Raw genomic sequence first — 19,380 nt, forward strand, 5'->3', positions numbered from 1 at the left:
GATTCGTAACGGTATTTCGTTTTTCTCACCAAGAACAAGAAGTGTTTCGTTATTAGGTAGGGGAATTCGAATGATCTTGTCGTAATATATGACTTCAGATTGATTGGTGGATAGCCAATCCATTCCAACTACAATATCAAAACTACCTAGTTGAACGGGTATTAGGTCAATTTTGAATTTTCGTCCTCCTAGTTCTAAGGAACATCCTTTAACAATTTTATCGGTTTCAATCACTTTTCCATTTGCTAATTCAATAGCGAATGGAACATCTAGTTTACTTGACTTTAGTCCAAGCATATCTTTAAATTCTAAAGATATAAAACTAAAATCTGCACCGGTATCAAATAAAATAGAAGCGAAATGATTGTTGATAGGGAACGTACCGGTGATTACGTTGGGATCCTGTCGCGCTTCTTTGGCTCCGACCACAAAGGCTCGTCCACGTCCTTTGTTTTCTTTGGGACAGTATTTCTGAAAATGTCCAATATCAGCGCAATTGAAATAGCCATGGTTTTGTCCTCGGTCATTATCATTTATGTTGCCTCCTTCTTTGTTAACTGCCTTGTTGTTACTCCAGCATTTTTCTGTGCGGTGCCCCATCTTTCCGCACTTGTCACACTTTATATTTCGGCAACTACCTGTGTGATGAAACCCGCATCTGTTGCACTTTGGTGCATTCCCCGCATATCCTTTCGATTCTATTTCTGCTGCTGCTACGAATGCCTTCCCTGACCTCTTTGGGGGGTTCTCCTTTTTCTTATTACCCGATTGAGATCCTCTCTTGAATTGTGAGAACTTCCGCTTATTGTCATGTGAATCGGATTCTCCTTGTTTTTCCTTCGTTTTCTCAGTACCCTTCTTGTCAAATTTGTTCATCCTCTTCGCTTCTTCGGTTAAACTATGATGTAGCGCGTGATACGGAAACGAAGATCAAACACGTTGATTCAAAGAATACCCGTGTGTTCTTCCCCAACCCCCAAGATTCCACCAAAAAAGGCACGGAATTTGAAGTGAAAAACTGATTGTGTCTAAATTCAAGTCTGAACTTTTCATTAGCTTTAGCAACATATAAATAGAGACCGAAATTCGAAAATGGGCCTAAAACACACTTGGGCCAAAAAATAGAACAAAATAAAAGTCCAAAAAAACCCACTAAAAAACACAAAACATAAAATAACTCATGGAAATAAGCGTTTTTTGCCCTTAGAAATCAACTCCTCAACCTGTCTTCGCAACTCTTCATGCTCAGCAGGGCTCATCCTGTAATGTGGTCTATTGGGTAACTGTGACCCAGGCTCCAAATCAATATGATGTTGGATGTCACGCAAAGGTGGTAATCCATCAGGCAACTCAACAGGAAAAACATCAGAAAATTCCTCAAGCAAAGGAACCATAGCTTCAGTAATTTCGACTTCCTCGGGCACTGCCTTCCCTATCAAAACAAAAACATTGTCTGTATCCTCCAACTCATCTTGAAACTGACTGATGGTCAACAAAGTACCTGACTGTTTTGTGGCTACCTGCTTAGGCTTGCTAGGAACAAGAGTGATCTTCACACCACCAAACAAAAAGCTATAAGTATTGGCCCGCCCATTATGTTCTATATTACGCTCGTACTCCCAAGGTCTTATTACGCTCGTACTCCCAAGGTCTGCCCAACAATAAGTGACACACATCCATAGGGACCACATCACACACAACATCATCCTTGTACGTGGACCCGATGGAAATTGAAACAAGTGCCCTTTTAGATACCGTCACTTCACCTCCCTTTTTAAGCCATTGAAGCTTATAAGGTTTCGGGTGACTCTCTGTCTTCAAGGCCAACTTTTGAACTGCCTCTTCAGAAATCAAATTGTCACAACTCCCCGAATCAATGACAAACGTGCAAACCTTTCCCAAAATAGTACATGTTGAGTGGAAGATGTTATGCTTCATCCAGTCATCTCCATCTGCCTTTGGTGTACAGCAAGAACGTCTAACCACCAAGTTCACCCCAACATCACCGGTCACAACCTCCTCTTCATATTCAGTTTCTTCATCGTACACTGGGTTATTCTGTTGGTGCACGAATGTCTAAAGCCTGCGTCTTAGTCTTAGTTGATCAATGTATAGGGTCTAGATGTATTAATTATGTATTGTATAGGGGGTTGAAGTGTAAAAGTTAGATTTTCATGTTTAGATTTCACTTATATGAACATGTGCCATAAGAGCGAAATCACTAGCTTGAAGTTTCGCTCCAAGGGACATGTCATATAAGCGAAACCCTCACCCCTATAAATACCCAAGTTGTTTTCTCATTTTGTACGTTCATGTTTCCCGTGTAGCCGAACTGCTGCTCGTGTATTTTGTGAAAGATCAATGAGAAAACTGTTTTAAAGTGATTTCCTTCTGTTTCTACTCCATTTCTGCTTTGATTCATGTCGATTTTATATTTCCGCTGCATTTTCGGTAGTTGCTAGCTCTGATTGACTCACACGACTGTCAATAACGGTCCTACAATTGGTATCAGAGCCAGTTGTGAGCTAGTTTACCCGAATCAAAGCCTTTTTCTAGCACATTTTGAGTTTCTGGACTTTCCGACGGACAAAATGGACTGAAATTTGAACACATAGTGTAAAATTGTCTAATAACAAACCCTTGAGATTTTCAGACCTAAAAACAGCTTAAAAGTGACATAAACTGGCTCGTGAATAGGTTTTGCTCTTGTGTACTTGAGTGATTTCGCTCATACGGTATAAGCGAAATAAGGGGTTTCGCTTGTGTGGTTTCGCTCATAGAGTCATTTTTGAGGTTTCGCTCTTGGGTTTCGCTCTTAGGGTTTCGCTCATAGTGTCATGTTTGGGTTTCGCTCTTGGGGTTTCACTCATATAGACATTACATGATTTCGCTTTTCTGACCTAAAGTGATTTCGCTCATTGTTACACTTAGTGTCTGATTTCGCTTATACGACCTGTTTTAGTGTAAAAATCATGTTTTGAGCGTTTAGTCCGTTTCGTACGTGATCGAGTGTTGGAAACTCAGTTTGTGTTAAAAGTTTTTCGATAAAAACAACCTGTTAAACAAAAAGTTTAACATTTTTGGAAATTTGTCACTAAAAATGGAACCTCAAGATTTTTATAACTTGTTTGCAGGAAGCAGTTTGACGGCTACGCAAAGTCCGTCGAGTATAGTTCAGAACGTTAACATGGAGAATGAATTAGGGACGATGCAAAAGCCTCCGAAGCTTATGAGTTTGGATGAATACGCGGGTTGGTCAGGACGTTTCAAAAACTGGGTGCAAGCCAATCATTTCGAATGTTGGATGAAAATAGAGGCGAAGTATGTACCACCAGTTAACGGCATGGGATTGGAAAAGGGCATCGGGAGTTTGACAGAATCTGAACAGATTGACTTCAAGGCTGAAAAGAAGATGGTGAGCATTCTGCAACAGGCCATCAAAGAAGATATTCTTGTTTTACTACAACATGAAGATAATTCTCAGTCGATGTGGCAAGCGTTGAAGCTGAAATTTCAAGGCAGTGTATCGATGATTAAGAGCAAGAAAGCCTTAATCAAGAAGGAATTTGACATTTTTACTGGGATTAAAGGCGAGACAACGAAGCAGTTAATCGAACGATACTGTCATCTTGTGGTTGAAATGAAGCGTTTGGAGATTACCAAGACGAATGAAGAATGGATTGATAAACTGTGTGATGCACTTCCGTATGATGAGTGGGGCACTTATCTAATGATGTTGAAGAATAATTCTGATTTTGTGAATCTCAACCTCAGCTCATTCATTGAGAAGATCAAAGCTCACGAGTTGGAATTGCTGAAAATCAAGAAAATGAACTCAGCGAGTGTGCAGCAGGATGTATCGTTGTATTACAAAGGTAACCCTACAGTTTCAACCAATCAAAGCCCAAAAATACAAACAGGGTTCATTGCTGATAACACCTCAAGTGTTTCGTCAAATACTCCGCAATCCGGCAATTCTTCACCATTCGCGAACTTTGAACCAAATATCAAAGCTCAGGAACAGCCTTCACCTCATAGCTCAACAGGATCAAATCATCAGGCCGTACGTTTCTGGGGTTCAGTGTAATATTGCGGTAAACATAAAGAATGGAAACGAGATAACTAAAACAGCCGCAAAACAGCACATAGCACTGCTTGCTTCCGTTCTTGAGGCTTATGAGGGCTTAGTCGCAGGGAGGATCGGTAATCCTGACATGACGAAGGAGGATTACGAACAAATCGATCCCGAAGAACTTGAATTAATTGACATCAAGTGGTGTATGGCGAGTTTGGTGCGTAGGGCTCAATGTTTCATGGAAATTACAGGCTGGAACAGTCTATCAGGCCCCGATCAAAAGTTAGGGTTTGATAAGTCGAAAGTTACATGCTTTAAATGTAAAGAACGCGATCACTTCAAACGAGAATGTCCTAACCGTGAAGTAAACAATCATCAAAACCCGTTCACCAACGACTACTACAGGCAAGCGATCTATCACCGACCAAACCAACAGCCAACTGTTCAGAGGCCACAGATTGAGAATAAACTGGAAAAAGCGTTGATCATGAATCAAGACGACGAAAAGGTTGCTGCAGGTTTCAGCTGGGATAAGTATATCCCCGGTAGCGATGGACAGGCCATGATGGCTGAAGTTGCTGAAATTTCTAAGACGGTGTCTGAACCGGAAACAATTACTGAAGATGTTTCTGTAGTTGTTCAAGAGGTTTCTGCTGATAATGCGGTCGATATTGAAGAAATAGCTGCTGAAGTGTATTATTATCAGTCTGAGCAGGAAGTGTTGGGAAGTTTAATGAAATCTGTATTGCCTCCTAACATTTCTGAATCTTTTGGAGGTTATTTTGAAGAACCAAGGACCGGATCATGCCCAAGGTTTGAAGAGAAGAAAGAAGTCGTTGAAGAGTTGATAGATGTGTCGAAAGAGATGACTGGAGAAGCTTTGAAAGACATAGCAGACAAAGCTCTAATGGGAAAACTCAAAGAGGTAGACTCAGAAACCGAGGAGTCAAAGTTTGTTAGTAGTGTGTCTGTCAAACGAGAGGAATCTGGAGTTCAGGAGATCAAATCAATCAAACTATCTGAGTCTGAGTCAAACAATGTCGGTAAAACTGATTGTGTAGAGCAGATTGTTGAAAAGGTTGTTTCAATCCCTGAAACACCGTGCAAACAGTGTTTAGAACCATGCACGGAGTGTCTTGAAGAAGACACTAAGTATCAGGAATTGAAACACCACGCTGATATGATTAAATTTGACCTTGGCCAAGTTAAAGAGGCGTACGATACTCTCGCCAGGTCAATGAAGATGATACAAAAGGAAAGTGTTGATAACGATAAAGCTACAAAATTGGCTAAAGCAACACTATTCGATAAACAAAATGAAGTCAATTTTGTAGGATCGTGTTCGGCCCTGTTTGAGTCGATCAGAGAAATTCCTATCCACATCAAGAGGTGGAAACTAGTGATTTGGTGCTATTCTAGCTGGATTCACTTTAAACTTGCTGTATTATTGATATTGAGCTCAAATACAATGTTTGACAGCACTTCAGCAGATGCCGGAACAAAATACACCTTCAACTTACTAGGTTCGCTAATACATCTCCTATATATATATGGTTGGGTTCGCTTATATGAACAGCCATATAAGCGGACCTACACCATGTCCTAAAAACGAACCAGAACATTTCCTATAAGCGAACTAGAACAAGACTGACATAAAAGCGGACCTAGGACATGTATACATAAACGAACCTATTCAAATCACTATTTCTAGGTTTCCGTGCTATGTCTGATTTCTTCATCTCTAAGACTCGATGTAAGACCTAGTCGACAGACGTAAGTGCACCAACAGACTCCCCCTCGGATGTTGACGGAGTCTTCATAGAGTCTTCGCACATGTCAATCTACAATCTTCATTAGTCGTCAATCTGCCTCTGAAATATCTGTCATTCCAAGAATCCTCGTTCTCTTTCTTCATCATCATCAAACTCATCTCTCTCAGCTGTTGACACGGTGTCTTCAGACTCCCCCTCTCACACAGCTGGGATCGTAGTCTGGAATTCACATCTTCATTCTTTAAATCAAGATCATTAACAGGCTCCCATCAAGTTTCAGATCGATACCTGGCTCCATTCTCTCTCAGGATCAATATCTGGCTCAAAATCTGCATAATCTCTACCCAATCATAAGTTTCTATTAAAAGATTAAACTTTCAAACTTTTAGAAACTTGTACCAGAAACTATATTAATGATTTTTACATTCAAGATTTTTTACTGGCATTTTTCAAACAAAAATTTAACATCATCACATACACTCTTCCCAAACCAGTTCTTCAAGTTTAGCACTTTGAATTTCGAAAATCAGCATCTCAACACCAGTTGTCGAAAATCTTTTTGATTTTTCAAAATTTTATGCTAAAACACACCAAAAATCTTTTTGGATTTTCATAATTAAATGTAGAAAACAAATATTTACAGATAATATTTTTGTGAGTTTGTGCAAGAGGATCATATCAGTTATGAAACATATCACTAACGCCGTTAAGCTTTAAACATTTTTAGTTCTAAACAATTTACCTAGATTGTCAGTATGTTTGTCCACTTAAATTTTCACACAGACTTCAATTAATTCGAGATACGATATTAATGTTTTAGAGACTTAAACTTAATTGTGTATCACTCCACTTGAATATACTCCTGTATCCAGATCCCAAATATTCAGTCTTACAGGTGAGTATACCACAGATGATATCTGTAAAAGGGTAGATGCGAAACCGTGAGAGCTCAGGTCAGAACTTCCGTTCAGCAGATAGATGACGGCTTCGACTTTAGGTGGGTCCCCTTTAGAGGATCTTTTATTACAACAGCAAAGATTATCAATTTTATTGTTTAATCAGATTGCTGAGGGCGAGCTTATATTTCAAAGCTTTTTGAAGAAAGTATTATTCGGGGACTAGGTCAGTATTTCCATACAGCAGAAGTCCCGGAATAATACCCCAGATATCACTGAGTATAAAGACCTAGTATCTCAGAATACGGGACCTTTCAAACAAGATTTCGGGGGTTACCCATATATTCAAGAATAGTTACCCACGAATTAAGCAAGTTCGAATTTAGGTTTATATCTCGTTTCAATTTACTAAATGTGCGAAAACCTACTGACACATCCACAGTAAGATTGTTTATCACATTTTGACTTTACAATTCTTTAGCGTGCTGTGATAGTCCACTGATGTACTATCATTTCCTCTTTTATGCAACAAAACTCATTTTTCAGTTTTATCATGTTTTTGTCTTTTTCAAATTTTCTGATGTTTTTGGATTTTCTAAAATTTCTTACTCCCCCTAAAATTCAAATACATCTAGTAAAAATGAAAACAAACTGTACAGAACATGACAACTGATATCGAAACACTTCAATTCTCCATCCGTTTAGCTTAAACAATCAGAACTCCCCCTCACAACAAACTATTTTCCCATAATGATTTCAAAACACTTAAGTTTGTTTTAATCAGAATGGTTTTTCCGGAAAATAAGTTTTATTGATTTTACCTCTTGTAAAATTGGGGATCCAATCATCATATTGTTTTACCAATCTTCTGAATAATAGTTAACTCAAGTTCAAATTAATGACCTTGATTTAACCACATGTAAAAACAACTGGTTCTCATTCTGAACCACTTATAACAACCACAATCATACAACCACTTGTAGATTTTGCAATTAAACATTTCAAACATGTTTTTCAACCAATTACCATCTATTGGTTGAATTCTCAAGGTGCCGATTCCTACTCCTCGCTTACAAACCTGGGAGTTCCGGCAAGTCCTGCAAAACCTCAAACACAGATTAAGAAGGATGCCGATTCATGATCCACGATACCAACTTGGGATCTCCGGCAAGTCAGGTTTTTATTCTTTGAAAAATATATCTACACAAGCCTGACCTTCCTTGGGTGTAACAACATCTTCTTTATCTTTACTTTCAACAGGCTTGTAAACACGTCCTTTGTAAGCATAAAAATCTTTGATGCTTTTGGCCTTACCATTGACCATTTGTCCAAAGATACGTTTCACATTTCCGTTGAAAGTTTTTTCAACATCAAATTTCTTCTTGTCAGAATAAAATTGATTTGAAATTTCAACTTTTCCGATTTTGGATTTGTAATTTTTAGCATTCAGTGGCGGAAAATTCACATCGTCCACTATCGGAACTTTCTTTTCAACCTTTTTCTCAACACATGGCTCCTCTGATTTTATGGAATCAGATTCATCACCAGAACTATTACCTGAACCTTTCACAACCCATTTTTGAAGCACTCTTTGAACATTCTCCTTTTTCAAAAGTTGAATTTTCAAAGCCAGTAAACTTCCTGGTTGACAGTTCAGTCTTTTCAACAACTTTTTCTTTCATTTTCCCAGAGACTTCCTGTTTTGGCTTGAATGTCTTCGGACAATCCTTTGCCACATGACCAGCAATTTTGCATTGAAAACAGGTTCTCTTTTCAATTTTCTTCGGAAATTCATTTTTCTTTAGTTCTTCTTGCTTCTTGGCAAGGAATTCCTGATTTGTCTGTCTTCTGAATGACTGTTCTTTTTCAGCTTCTGACGTTTTCCCTGAAACAAACATAGTTTTTGGTTTATACATTTTTTCATTTTTATAGTTTTTCGGTGGGACAAAACCAAGACCTTTCTTTTTGAAATTACGATTATGGTTTGGTTTCTGTCGTAAACTATAACCACAATTGTAACCCATTTTCTTGTTGATTCTTTGTTGATCTCTTGAAGTGTATGGTTTGGGTTTTCCATTAAGATTTAAATCTTTTATTTCAGAAATATTAATTTCTGTTATTTTGAAAACCTTTTGAATCATTTCAAGTCTGACACTTCTTATTGGAAAACTTTCACCTGAATATAATTTGTCAGAACCTTTCAAAGTATATGCCACTTTGACCGATTCATCATTCAAATTAGATTTTGAAAATAAAAACTCTTTATCATAAACCCGTTTGTCCTTTTTATTTGTCGGCTTTGACATATTTGACCCAGACTTTGACTCGGGTTTGGACTCCGGCTTTGACTCCTCATTGTCATCTTTGTCTAACACCTGATCTACCATACTTTTTATCAACTTTGACTCATGATCAGTGTCTGATGACGTATACGTGATATCAATACTTTCTGGCAAGTTATCCGACGGCCCAGACTCCTATTGTAAATTGATTGCCTTATTGACTCTTTCAGAATTTGGATTTCGAGGTGAATATCCATTTTCGACCGGGGGCGGACATCTGTTATAGACTACACTTGATTTCTTACCAGAAGTCTTCAACTTTTCTTCATCTTTTGTCACAGATTTCTCTTCTTCAGACGTCTTCACTTCCTCAAACGTCTTCAAATTCTCCACGACTGGATAAATCCTGTCAACAACAAAAGAAGAACATGAGTAGCTATCTAATAACTTTTTAACTTTCTCAGTTTCTATCTTTTGCGTTGCTAACTCCAACTCTAGATCTGCACACTTCTTAATATGAAAGTTCGCATCATCAAGCTGTCTAAGATATGCTACTTTCAATGTGTTCATCGCCACTGCTTGTTCACCACTAGAATCAGTATATTTGTTGATCTCTCTGTTCATTGTATCGTACGATTTTTTCAACTTGTGAATATTGTGCAACAACTCATTGTTTTGTTTGATCAGTGAATCACAGTTCATGCATTTTTCTGGAACTTCAACTTGTTCTGCATCAATTTTCACTTCAAATTTAGGAACTTCTTTGACAGTTCTGTTTGATTGTAAGAACTCAGCTCTTCTCTTCTTCTCAGCTTTTGCTTCGGCTTTCAATCTCTTTTCCTCTTCTTCTTCTTCCTCAAGCTTTCTACGTCTTGCTTCAGCAGCTTCCTTGACTTTCCTGGTTCTTTCTTCACATTTCAAATCATAAGCATTAGTAAAGAAAGCATGAGAAATGTTTTTGGACATCTCTTTGGCCATGAGATCTTGATCCGGACAAAAATCATCCCAGGTAAAACCTTCAGCCAACTTCTCATCATCTTGTTCAGCCCAACATCCTTTGCTGTCTTTCGAAAGATACTTTTCCCAGGTAAAATTATCATATTTTCCCTGACTAACAACACATGCCTTTTTATCAACCACATCTCTCCCATGAGCAGTTTGTGCCTGTTGCTGAGCTGGTGGTGTGATTTGATGATAGATGGCCTTCTTGTGATAGTCGTTGTTTCCGAAAGGATTCTGGGCTCCAGTAGCTTCACGATTTTTGCACTCCCTCTTGAAATGCCCCTTCTCCCTGCAACGAAAACACGTAACTTTAGATTTATCAAAACCCAAAGCTGAAACGTTTGCATCACGAAAATCATCACGACCTGTAATTTGTTTAAAATTTTCAGCACGTCTCATCACACTCGCCATACACCATTTGATATCCATCAATTCCATTTCCTCAGCATCGATTTGATCGTAATCCTCTTTCGTGAGCATTGGATTTACGATCTTTCCTGCAACAAAGCAACTTTAAGACTCTAAAATCATCCCTAACAAAGACATTTGATTTTTTGCAATTTCTTCAGTGTAGTCTTGATCATTTTCAAGGCTTAACACAATGTTACACTGAAGTTTTCTACCATTCTTTGTTACAGAGATGTTAGGATCGTAAGATGAAAATCTTGTGCTGTTTGATCCTTGAGATGCCTTCTTCTCAGGAGAATCTTTAACACTGTAAGCAGTTTCGATCTTCGGAGAGTACTTTGTTGAATCAGTAGCACCACTCTTGTAGTACAAACTGATATCCTGTTCTCCATCATAATTTTTCATTCTGGCTATCTTCCTCTGTTCCATCTCCTGAGCTTCCAGATGCTTGATGAAATCTCCCAATGTCATAGCTTTGTAATCTTTTCTGTTAGATCTCAGCATCATCAGAAATGTTCCCCATGTTTCGTGTGGAAGCGCATCTGCAAGTTTTTCAACTAATTCATCAGTATCTTTCTTAATACCAAGTTTTGTCATATTTCTCACCAAGTTACAATATCTATCAATAATCTGCTTGGTGTTCTCAGATTTTAAACCACGGAACAAATCGAATTCTTTCTTCATGAGAGATTTCTTATTCTTAAGCATATCATCACTTCCAATAAACTTTGCTTCCAACTCTGTCCAAATCGAATATGCAGTTCCATCATGTTGAAGCAAGATCAGAATGTCTTCTTTTATTGCTTGCTGAAGCAGACTCACCATAAGTTTCTCATCACGGTATTTCTTTTTGTCATCTGAACTCATTTCTCGAATTGTTTGTTGTACACCATTTGTAACTGGTCTAACATATGGCTCTTCAGTGTGTTCCCACGCATCTAGATGATAAGCTTCGACCCAATTTCCAAAACGTTCAGACCACACGTTATAGTCATCAATATCCATGAGTTTGGGTGGTTTCTGAGATGTTCCGGTTTCATTTTCAATCATAGCACTTTGAGTCACTGACATCGGTGTTGCAAAAGCGTTATAAAATTCAGTATCCATTGTTCAAATATCCAAATATCACAACAATCTCAAAACTTGTACAAACTGATCAAATAAGCGAACTGTCACAAAAGCGAAACTTTAATTGTCTCAAAAGCGAAATGGTCAAGTGTCGTAAACGCGAACCAGAATTAACCACAAAAGCGGACCAAACTTGTCACAAAAGCGGACCAAACTTGTCACAGAAGCGGACCAAACTTGTCACAAAAGCAGACCAAACTTGTCACAAAGGCGGACCAAACAAGAACTTGGAGCGGATCTCCTAATCACGGACCGTAAAAGCGGATCTCAATCGGACATCATTTTAACCCACTTTTAGACTGTATTTTTTCATGAAACTTTCCAGGGTTTGTTTTTAACGTATTGCGCACAATCCTTGAAATTTTCAACCGTTTTTACTGTAAAAAATTTTGAAAACGTGAAGAAAGTGTAGAAAACTAGATGAAATCGAGCTAAAATGGCAAGAACTCCGAGCTCTGATACTACTTGTAGGATCGTGTTCGGCCCTGTTTGAGTCGATCAGAGAAATTCCTATCCAAATCAAGAGGCGGAAACTAGTGATTTGGTGCTATTCTAGCTGGATTCACTTTAAACTTGCTGTATTATTGATATTGAGCTCAAATACAATGTTTGACAGCACTTCAGCAGCATGCCGGAACAAAATACACCTTCAACTTACTAGGTTCGCTAATACATCTCCTATATATATATGGTTGGGTTCGCTTATATGAACAGCCATATAAGCGGACCTACACCATGTCCTAAAAACGAACCAGAACATTTCCTATAAGCGAACCAGAACAAGACTGACATAAAAGCGGACCTAGGACATGTATACATAAACGAACCTATTCAAATCACTATTTCTAGGTTTCCGTGCTATGTCTGATTTCTTCATCTCTAAGACTCGATGTAAGACGTAGTCGACAGACGTAAGTGCACCAACAAATTTTCATTTAGACACAATCGCATCGCTTAAGAAAGAACTCGAATTGGATAAAATTGAAAACGATCGGATTGATAAAAGGTTAATGAGTTATGTGGCTTTATCGTACGTTCTTGAGAAGATTGTCCCCCAACAGCCACATTCGGCACGAGTCTTTAAGAGCGTTCCACCCCCAATGTGGAATCATTACACACAGAAATATCCAGATGGGGTGGAAGCGGCTTTGAATCTCAAATTGAGATCGATAGAAGATGATTTGCTTGAGACCATAGATGTCACATTTTCCCCATCCGATACCGACAACGAATCTCAGGTTATCAAAACAGTTGTCGATCAGGTGTTGGATTAGGAGAGTGAGAAATCTAAAAATGCTCAATCTGAGAAGGTTGTTAGTGATTCTGAAGATGAAGGAAATTTCTTAGATCAATACATACCGAAATCGGAAAAGAGTGCGAATGACGATCCGGTTATGGTGGTATACACCATGATTGGAACAGACAAACTTTATTCCGATTACGAGTATCCACTTCAGAATGTGAAAATCGAGAATGTCGAAAAAGTGTTTAAATTGGTTGAAATGAACATTAACGAGGTTAATAACAATGAATTCTTTTCGTAATCTAAAAAGTCATTTGTGACATCACGTCCAACAAGTTCGGGAAAGAAAGATGGGGATGGTAAAGGTCACAACAAGAAAAATAATCTTAAAAACAAAGGAATCGGTTTTGAAAAGAAAACGGCTAAGCAGGTGTTTAAGCCGAAAGAGAAGATAAATGATGTGTTTGTCGCTGGTCCAAGTGTTGATGATGAGAAAGATTATATTTTCAGTCAAAAAGTCGTGGACGATTTCAACGCAGCAAAGAAGTTGAAAGAAGAGTCTGTCAAATCTACTTTTGTCGAATATGACAAAAGGGTGTGTTACCGCTGCAGTGAAATCGGACACATGGCGAAATAGTGTCAGAAAGTGATTGAGAAACCTGTTGTTGTAAAACCGGTTCAAAAACAAACTGTTTCAAAACCAAGTGTTCAAAAACAAACTGTTTCTAAACCAACTGTTCAAAAGTCAAACATTCAAAAACCTCGACCTAAATCTCCGACTGACACAAAAGGCAAAAAGCCGATGGTTTCTCCGATCCGTATTTTGAAACGAGGTGAATCGTTGAAGTCGGAGGATAAGCCGAAATCGACTTTTGAGATTGGCTAATCCTCTAAGACTCGAAAGGCTTCAAAAATTTACCCTAAGACAAAAATTTTTGAAAATCAATCTTGGGTCGCGAAATCGAAACCGTCTGTTGAGGTTAAAAAGATGGAGAATGCTTTGAAAATTGATTCAAACATTTTTAAAGATGATGTGGTTGAGTTTGAAAATGAAGTTGATAAGTTTCTTGCTGAATTTCCACCGATAACTGACAAAGTTAAAACAATTGTGAAAGAAGAGGTTCCAAATGTCACATTTGATTTTCCGAAAACAAATGAGAAGTGTGATGTTGTGTTCGGAAGTGTGTCGGAAGTTAAGAAATCATGGGCTTCATTGTTTGAATAAATTTGATTTAATGTTTGCAGGGGCTGCCCAAGTCGATACTATCAAAGTGGATTATGGATAGTGGCACTTCAAGGCATATGACTGGGACGCTTGCTCTGCTCTATGATGTCAAATCCATAAACAGAAGCTATGTTAGATTTGCTGGGAATCAAGGTGGAAGGATCGTTGGTCAAGGAACGCTGTCAAATGGCGTGATTTCGTTCGACAAAGTGAACTACATAGTAGAGTTAACAAACAATTTACTCAGTATCTCACAAATCTGTGATAAAGCGTTTAGTGTACACTTTACTAAAACTGAATGTGTTGTGTTGAAACCAGGGTTTAAAATCCCTGATGAGATGGTGCTGTTGCGCGCTCCGCGGGAGAATGATCTTTATATTTTGGATATGAGTGTTGCAACGCCAACATCTCATCAGAAACAGTGTTTTGTGTCTAAAACCAAAGCGACAGAAAAAGATTCGATAATGTGGCATCGAAAGATGGGCCATATTCATGTTCGCAAAATGAATTTTTTGGTACACAATGATTTAGTTGATGGTGTTAATCTGAAGAATTTTCACTTAAATGATGATTGTGTAGCGTGTAAGAAAGGAAAGCAGACTCGGAAGTCACACCCATTGAAGATCATGAACACAATCAGGTTACCTCTTGAGAGATTGCACATGGATCTCTTCGGGCCTGTCAACGTAAAGAGCATCAGCGGAGACTTATATTGCCTGGTGGTGACTGATGACTTTACGAGATTTTCTTGGGTAGTGTGCTTGGAACGAAAAGATCAAACCTTTGAGTCATTGATGGTGCTTTTCAAGAAAATGGAAACGGTGTATAAACTGCCAATCCGGAGGATTCGGAGCAACAATGGAACGGAATTCAAAAACAACAAGATGTACGAGTTCTGTAACGAGAAAGGAATTCTTCATGAATTCAATGCGCCGTACGCTCCACAGCAAAACGGCGTAGCTGAACGAAAGAATCGGACCCTAATTGAGACAGCCCGTACAATGTTAGCCGATTCCAAGCTGCCAATCTTTTTCTGGAGTGAAGCAGTATCAGTAGCCTGTTACACATTGAATAGAGTTCTCACTGTCAAGAAATACAAAAAAGACTTGCTTTGAGCTGCTACACCGTTATAAGCCGAATCTTGAGTTTTTGGAGCCATTCGGGTCTCCTTGCACTTTTATTGATGAAAACGGTAAATTTGGCGCTAAATCTAATGAGGGTTTCTTTGTAGGTTATGCAAGCCCGCTGAAGAGGGTGTTCGTACCATGCCTGGGGAAGGTGATTCAAGTCCAACATGTGGATTGCCAGAAGCACACTCCATCGCCACAACTTCCCGGACAAAGATTCCTGTTCGACTACGACAAGCTCTGGGAGTCGTTTCATCTGCCGATCGAGCCGAGTGATGTGGAACTAGCAATTTTGTACCAGTATCAGCAAAATATGCCACAGGAACAAGTGCCTATACCGTCAGTAGTTCGTCAACCCACCGTGGGTACTCACGACAATGAAGCCGGACAGAGTGGAACAACTCACGAACCACCAGAGGAACCAGCTCCATCTTTTGACGAATCTGACGACTCAGAAGCGGAACCCGCTCCGACTTTTGACGAGGATCCAACGGAAGCTGAGGATCAAACCATTGATCTGGACATATCGAGCTTGGAATCGGAAGTGAATGTGCCTGATAATGCTATGCCACGGACGTTGTTTTATCATCCCTCAGAACAGATTATTGGTGACCTACAAAGTGGTGTCAAAACCCGACATCAAATAGATCGAGCTCTTACATGTTTTTATTCATCTATTGCTGATATGCAAAAAGTAGTCTCATTAAAATGTTTTATTTCGCGGATAGAGCCCAGAACCTACAAAGAGGCATTGACCGACGATAGCTGGGTGAATGCAATGCAGGAGGAGCTGCAACAATTCGAATGTAACATCCGCCAATTTTAGAGCTGTAGGTTGTAACGCCCCTCCCGTATATACGGGTATTGTTAGGTTTAATCTATTAACTCTATTAACTCTATTACCACCCTTTCGAGGGTTAGGCTATGTTAATTGCGTAACTATGGTTTGGACATGTGGATTTCATCGTTACGAGTATGACAGTTAATTGAATATCAGTTGTTCACATGGATTAGATTTGATAAACTCTTTAACTCTATTATGCTATATTCAAACCTGTATACTCGCCAGCAATTATTTGTTGATTGTATTTTAAATGCATACTGCAGGCTGAGGATTCAAGAAAACAAGAAAAGGCTAGGATGGCTTAGAAACCCATCAACTATTTAAATTTACAATCTATGTTATGTACTTTTTCATTTCCATGTATTGTATGAAACTTATGAATATCAATGAAATAAACTTTAATTATTGTCACAACTAGTGTTATGATGTCTTTGAACAGTTTGTAAGTCTCATCTCGATGTTTCCGCCATCTCGCATCACTATACTAAAGAATTCTAAATTTCCAATTGAGAATCAAACCAACTTTTCATACAGAATATTACAAATATTATCCGATCAGTTATCAAAACTCTTTTCAAGATCAACAAAAACATTTTATTAAGGACACCTTTCACGATCACCAGGTTCATATACCAAAATTCCTTTTCCTAAGGTTAAACCTTTTCACTAGAATCTGTAAACTACGAAGTTAGTAATACAAAAAAAAAAAAAAAAAACTTCTTAAAACGATGCAAACTTTTTAATTCGAAGAACTTTTCAAAACCTCGCTTGATACGTTAATTAAATTCAAAACGCGTGGGCAAGGAAACTTTATAAGGACGACAAATTTTCAGCTATGAAAATTTTTTTTTTTTTAAACCATAATAGCACTTCCATTCTTTTACAAAGTATCCTTTCGCATAATCAAAAGATGTTTTCCTTTATATTCTCTTTACAATTCACAAACTAGATTCTACATTCCTGACAACTCAATCTAATTTAACTTCACGTTTTGCACAGACAACTATATATGTATATCATTTTACACGTTTTAGTCAATATCTCACAACAATCTCACGCGTGTCACTCGTTCTCTTTTTCCTTTCATATTCAAAACTTTAAACCTTTTATGCGCATAAACTCATGTATTTTAATTTTATATTATAAACAAAATCATTAATCCCTACGTCCATACTTATACATTTTATGCTTCCACTTATGTTCACACTTACGCATTTATGTTATACTCACGATTCAAAACTCATACGTTTTACGTTTATACACACACTCACAATTATACATTTACGTGATACTTAAATTCATATTCATACACCTTCGTTTTACTTATAATCATATACACATTCATACGTATGCAATTTGCGTATACGCTTATACCGCTATGTTTATACTTGTATTTATATTCAGACACATTCTCACGTCTGTTATGATCCTCGTATTTATATACTCATAACTACCACGACACGTTTCGTGTCTATACTTTGACTCATATTTACACACGTACTCCCCACAATACGTTCGTATGCTTACACTTGTACTCATATTTATACTCATAGTCGCAACAACATACTTGTACTTGTACTTATACGATCACGTTTACACTCATATATATATATATATATATATATATATATATATATATATATACTCATACATTCCATTCGTACTTAAACATTCATGTTTTACACTTAATTTTCACATTTACAACCATACTCATGCATCTTATGTTTATACTCATATTCATACTCGTATTCACACTCGTACTTGTGTTCATACTCTCATTTATACGATTTATGTTATACTCGTACTTTTGTTGTACTCTCATTTATACGAATTTTGTCCATACTCACGTCATTCGTTTGTGCTCAAATTGTGCTCACATTTATGCTCATTTTAATACACGTTATGCTTATACTTTTGCTCACACTCCTGGCATGCGTTTTATGTTTATGCTCACGTGCGTGTTCAAATTTAAACTTATACTATGCTCATGCTTTTTACTCAAAATTTATACATTCGCACATGTACACGGGCGAAACCCGAAGGATTCGTTTACGTTAGTCTTATACTATTTGGAACGCGAACATGCTTACATGTTACATTTTTATACGCACACAATCTTATTTTCAAAATTTATATATACCTTGATTCATACGCAAATTAGTACAAGCTATGCGGATCATGCGACGATTGGTATAATCGCGGGTGCACACGGGATTATAGTAATAAGCGCATGAGAACCATAGAGTGTACTACTGTGTATGGTAAGACATGGAACGTAACATGACACGAATAACGAAACGGACGTAACATGGTCAAAACATGGTGGATACACCGCTGGTACATCCTATATATAAGTGTTTTCACCACGTTACCAAACTTTCGTGAAACGTGCCATGAGAAATTCAGTGTTTTGCACACCTTTTTGGACCTAATGCAAACTTTAAACAACTTACAAACGCATTATGTCCGATTATCCAAGACGAAACTCCATTCTTACTACGCAACTTTTGTATATCCAATACTTATGCCATTCTTATACTTGCATCCACTTAGAGTCAATCGTTCACTTCCATACTCCCACTATTCTCTATTATTCCATGTCTTTGATATGACTCCCATTCACAATCAAGTTTCATCTATTCCCTCTGTGGAATCCTTGGATGCCATCTTTTCAACAGTCTTCCTCTTAGATTTCGAGGACGAAATCTCCTAAAGTAGGGGAGACTGTAACATTTCGTATTTTCAAACTTTCCATTTTTGGAAAGTCTACTTGTACTTTCTACTTTTGTAAGTTGTACCTTTGTTGTACTTGATTCAAATTCCAAAATTGTACTCGAGACTTGAAATCATAATGAAATTGCATGATTTTATCCATATTTTGTGTTTGAATACTATGAATCATTGAAACTATGAAACTATGTTAAACACGTTGAAACTATGTTAAACACGTAAAAACAGAGGAATTCCATCTTAATTTCGACTCTTTAATTCATCGTTGCCAAGAGATTACCCTAAACCGTACAAAAATTGGGAATTTATACGCTAATTCGGTAAAAATATTGAAATTTGGGTTAAAATGGTTATTTTATTATTTTATTATTATAAAATAACAATTTAAATTAAATAAATAAGTATTTTATGAATTTTTATTGATTTTCAAGAATTTTCGTTAACGAATCTGACTCCGTTGGTGAAAACCGGGTTAAATCAGCCTAACCTGGTTAGTTTTACTAAAGGGCAGCACTAACTGAGTTAGAAAACTCAGTTAGTGGCTAACCCAGTTAGTTGGGTTGTTAATTAACAAAAAAGATGGGAATTATGCGTGACCCGGGACTCGAACCCGCGACCACAACAACTCAAACAGCGCGCATCAACCAA

The 19,380-nt window shown here is 37.8% G+C and overlaps 1 protein-coding gene across 1 annotated transcript; it reads right to left on the bottom strand.

Annotated features, from left to right (window-relative positions):
• Positions 1 to 1,178: 1,178 nt before the first annotated feature.
• Positions 1,179 to 1,676, bottom strand: LOC110931941. Its single transcript, XM_022175310.1, has one exon. The coding sequence runs from the start codon at positions 1,674 to 1,676 to the stop codon at positions 1,179 to 1,181; it is 498 nt and encodes a 165-aa protein (XP_022031002.1).
• Between the last annotated feature and the right edge of the window lie 17,704 nt (positions 1,677 to 19,380).

The sequence above is a fragment of the Helianthus annuus genome, chromosome 3 (assembly GCF_002127325.2).
Source record: "Helianthus annuus cultivar XRQ/B chromosome 3, HanXRQr2.0-SUNRISE, whole genome shotgun sequence".
In the NCBI taxonomy this organism is placed as follows: Eukaryota; Viridiplantae; Streptophyta; class Magnoliopsida; order Asterales; family Asteraceae; genus Helianthus; species Helianthus annuus.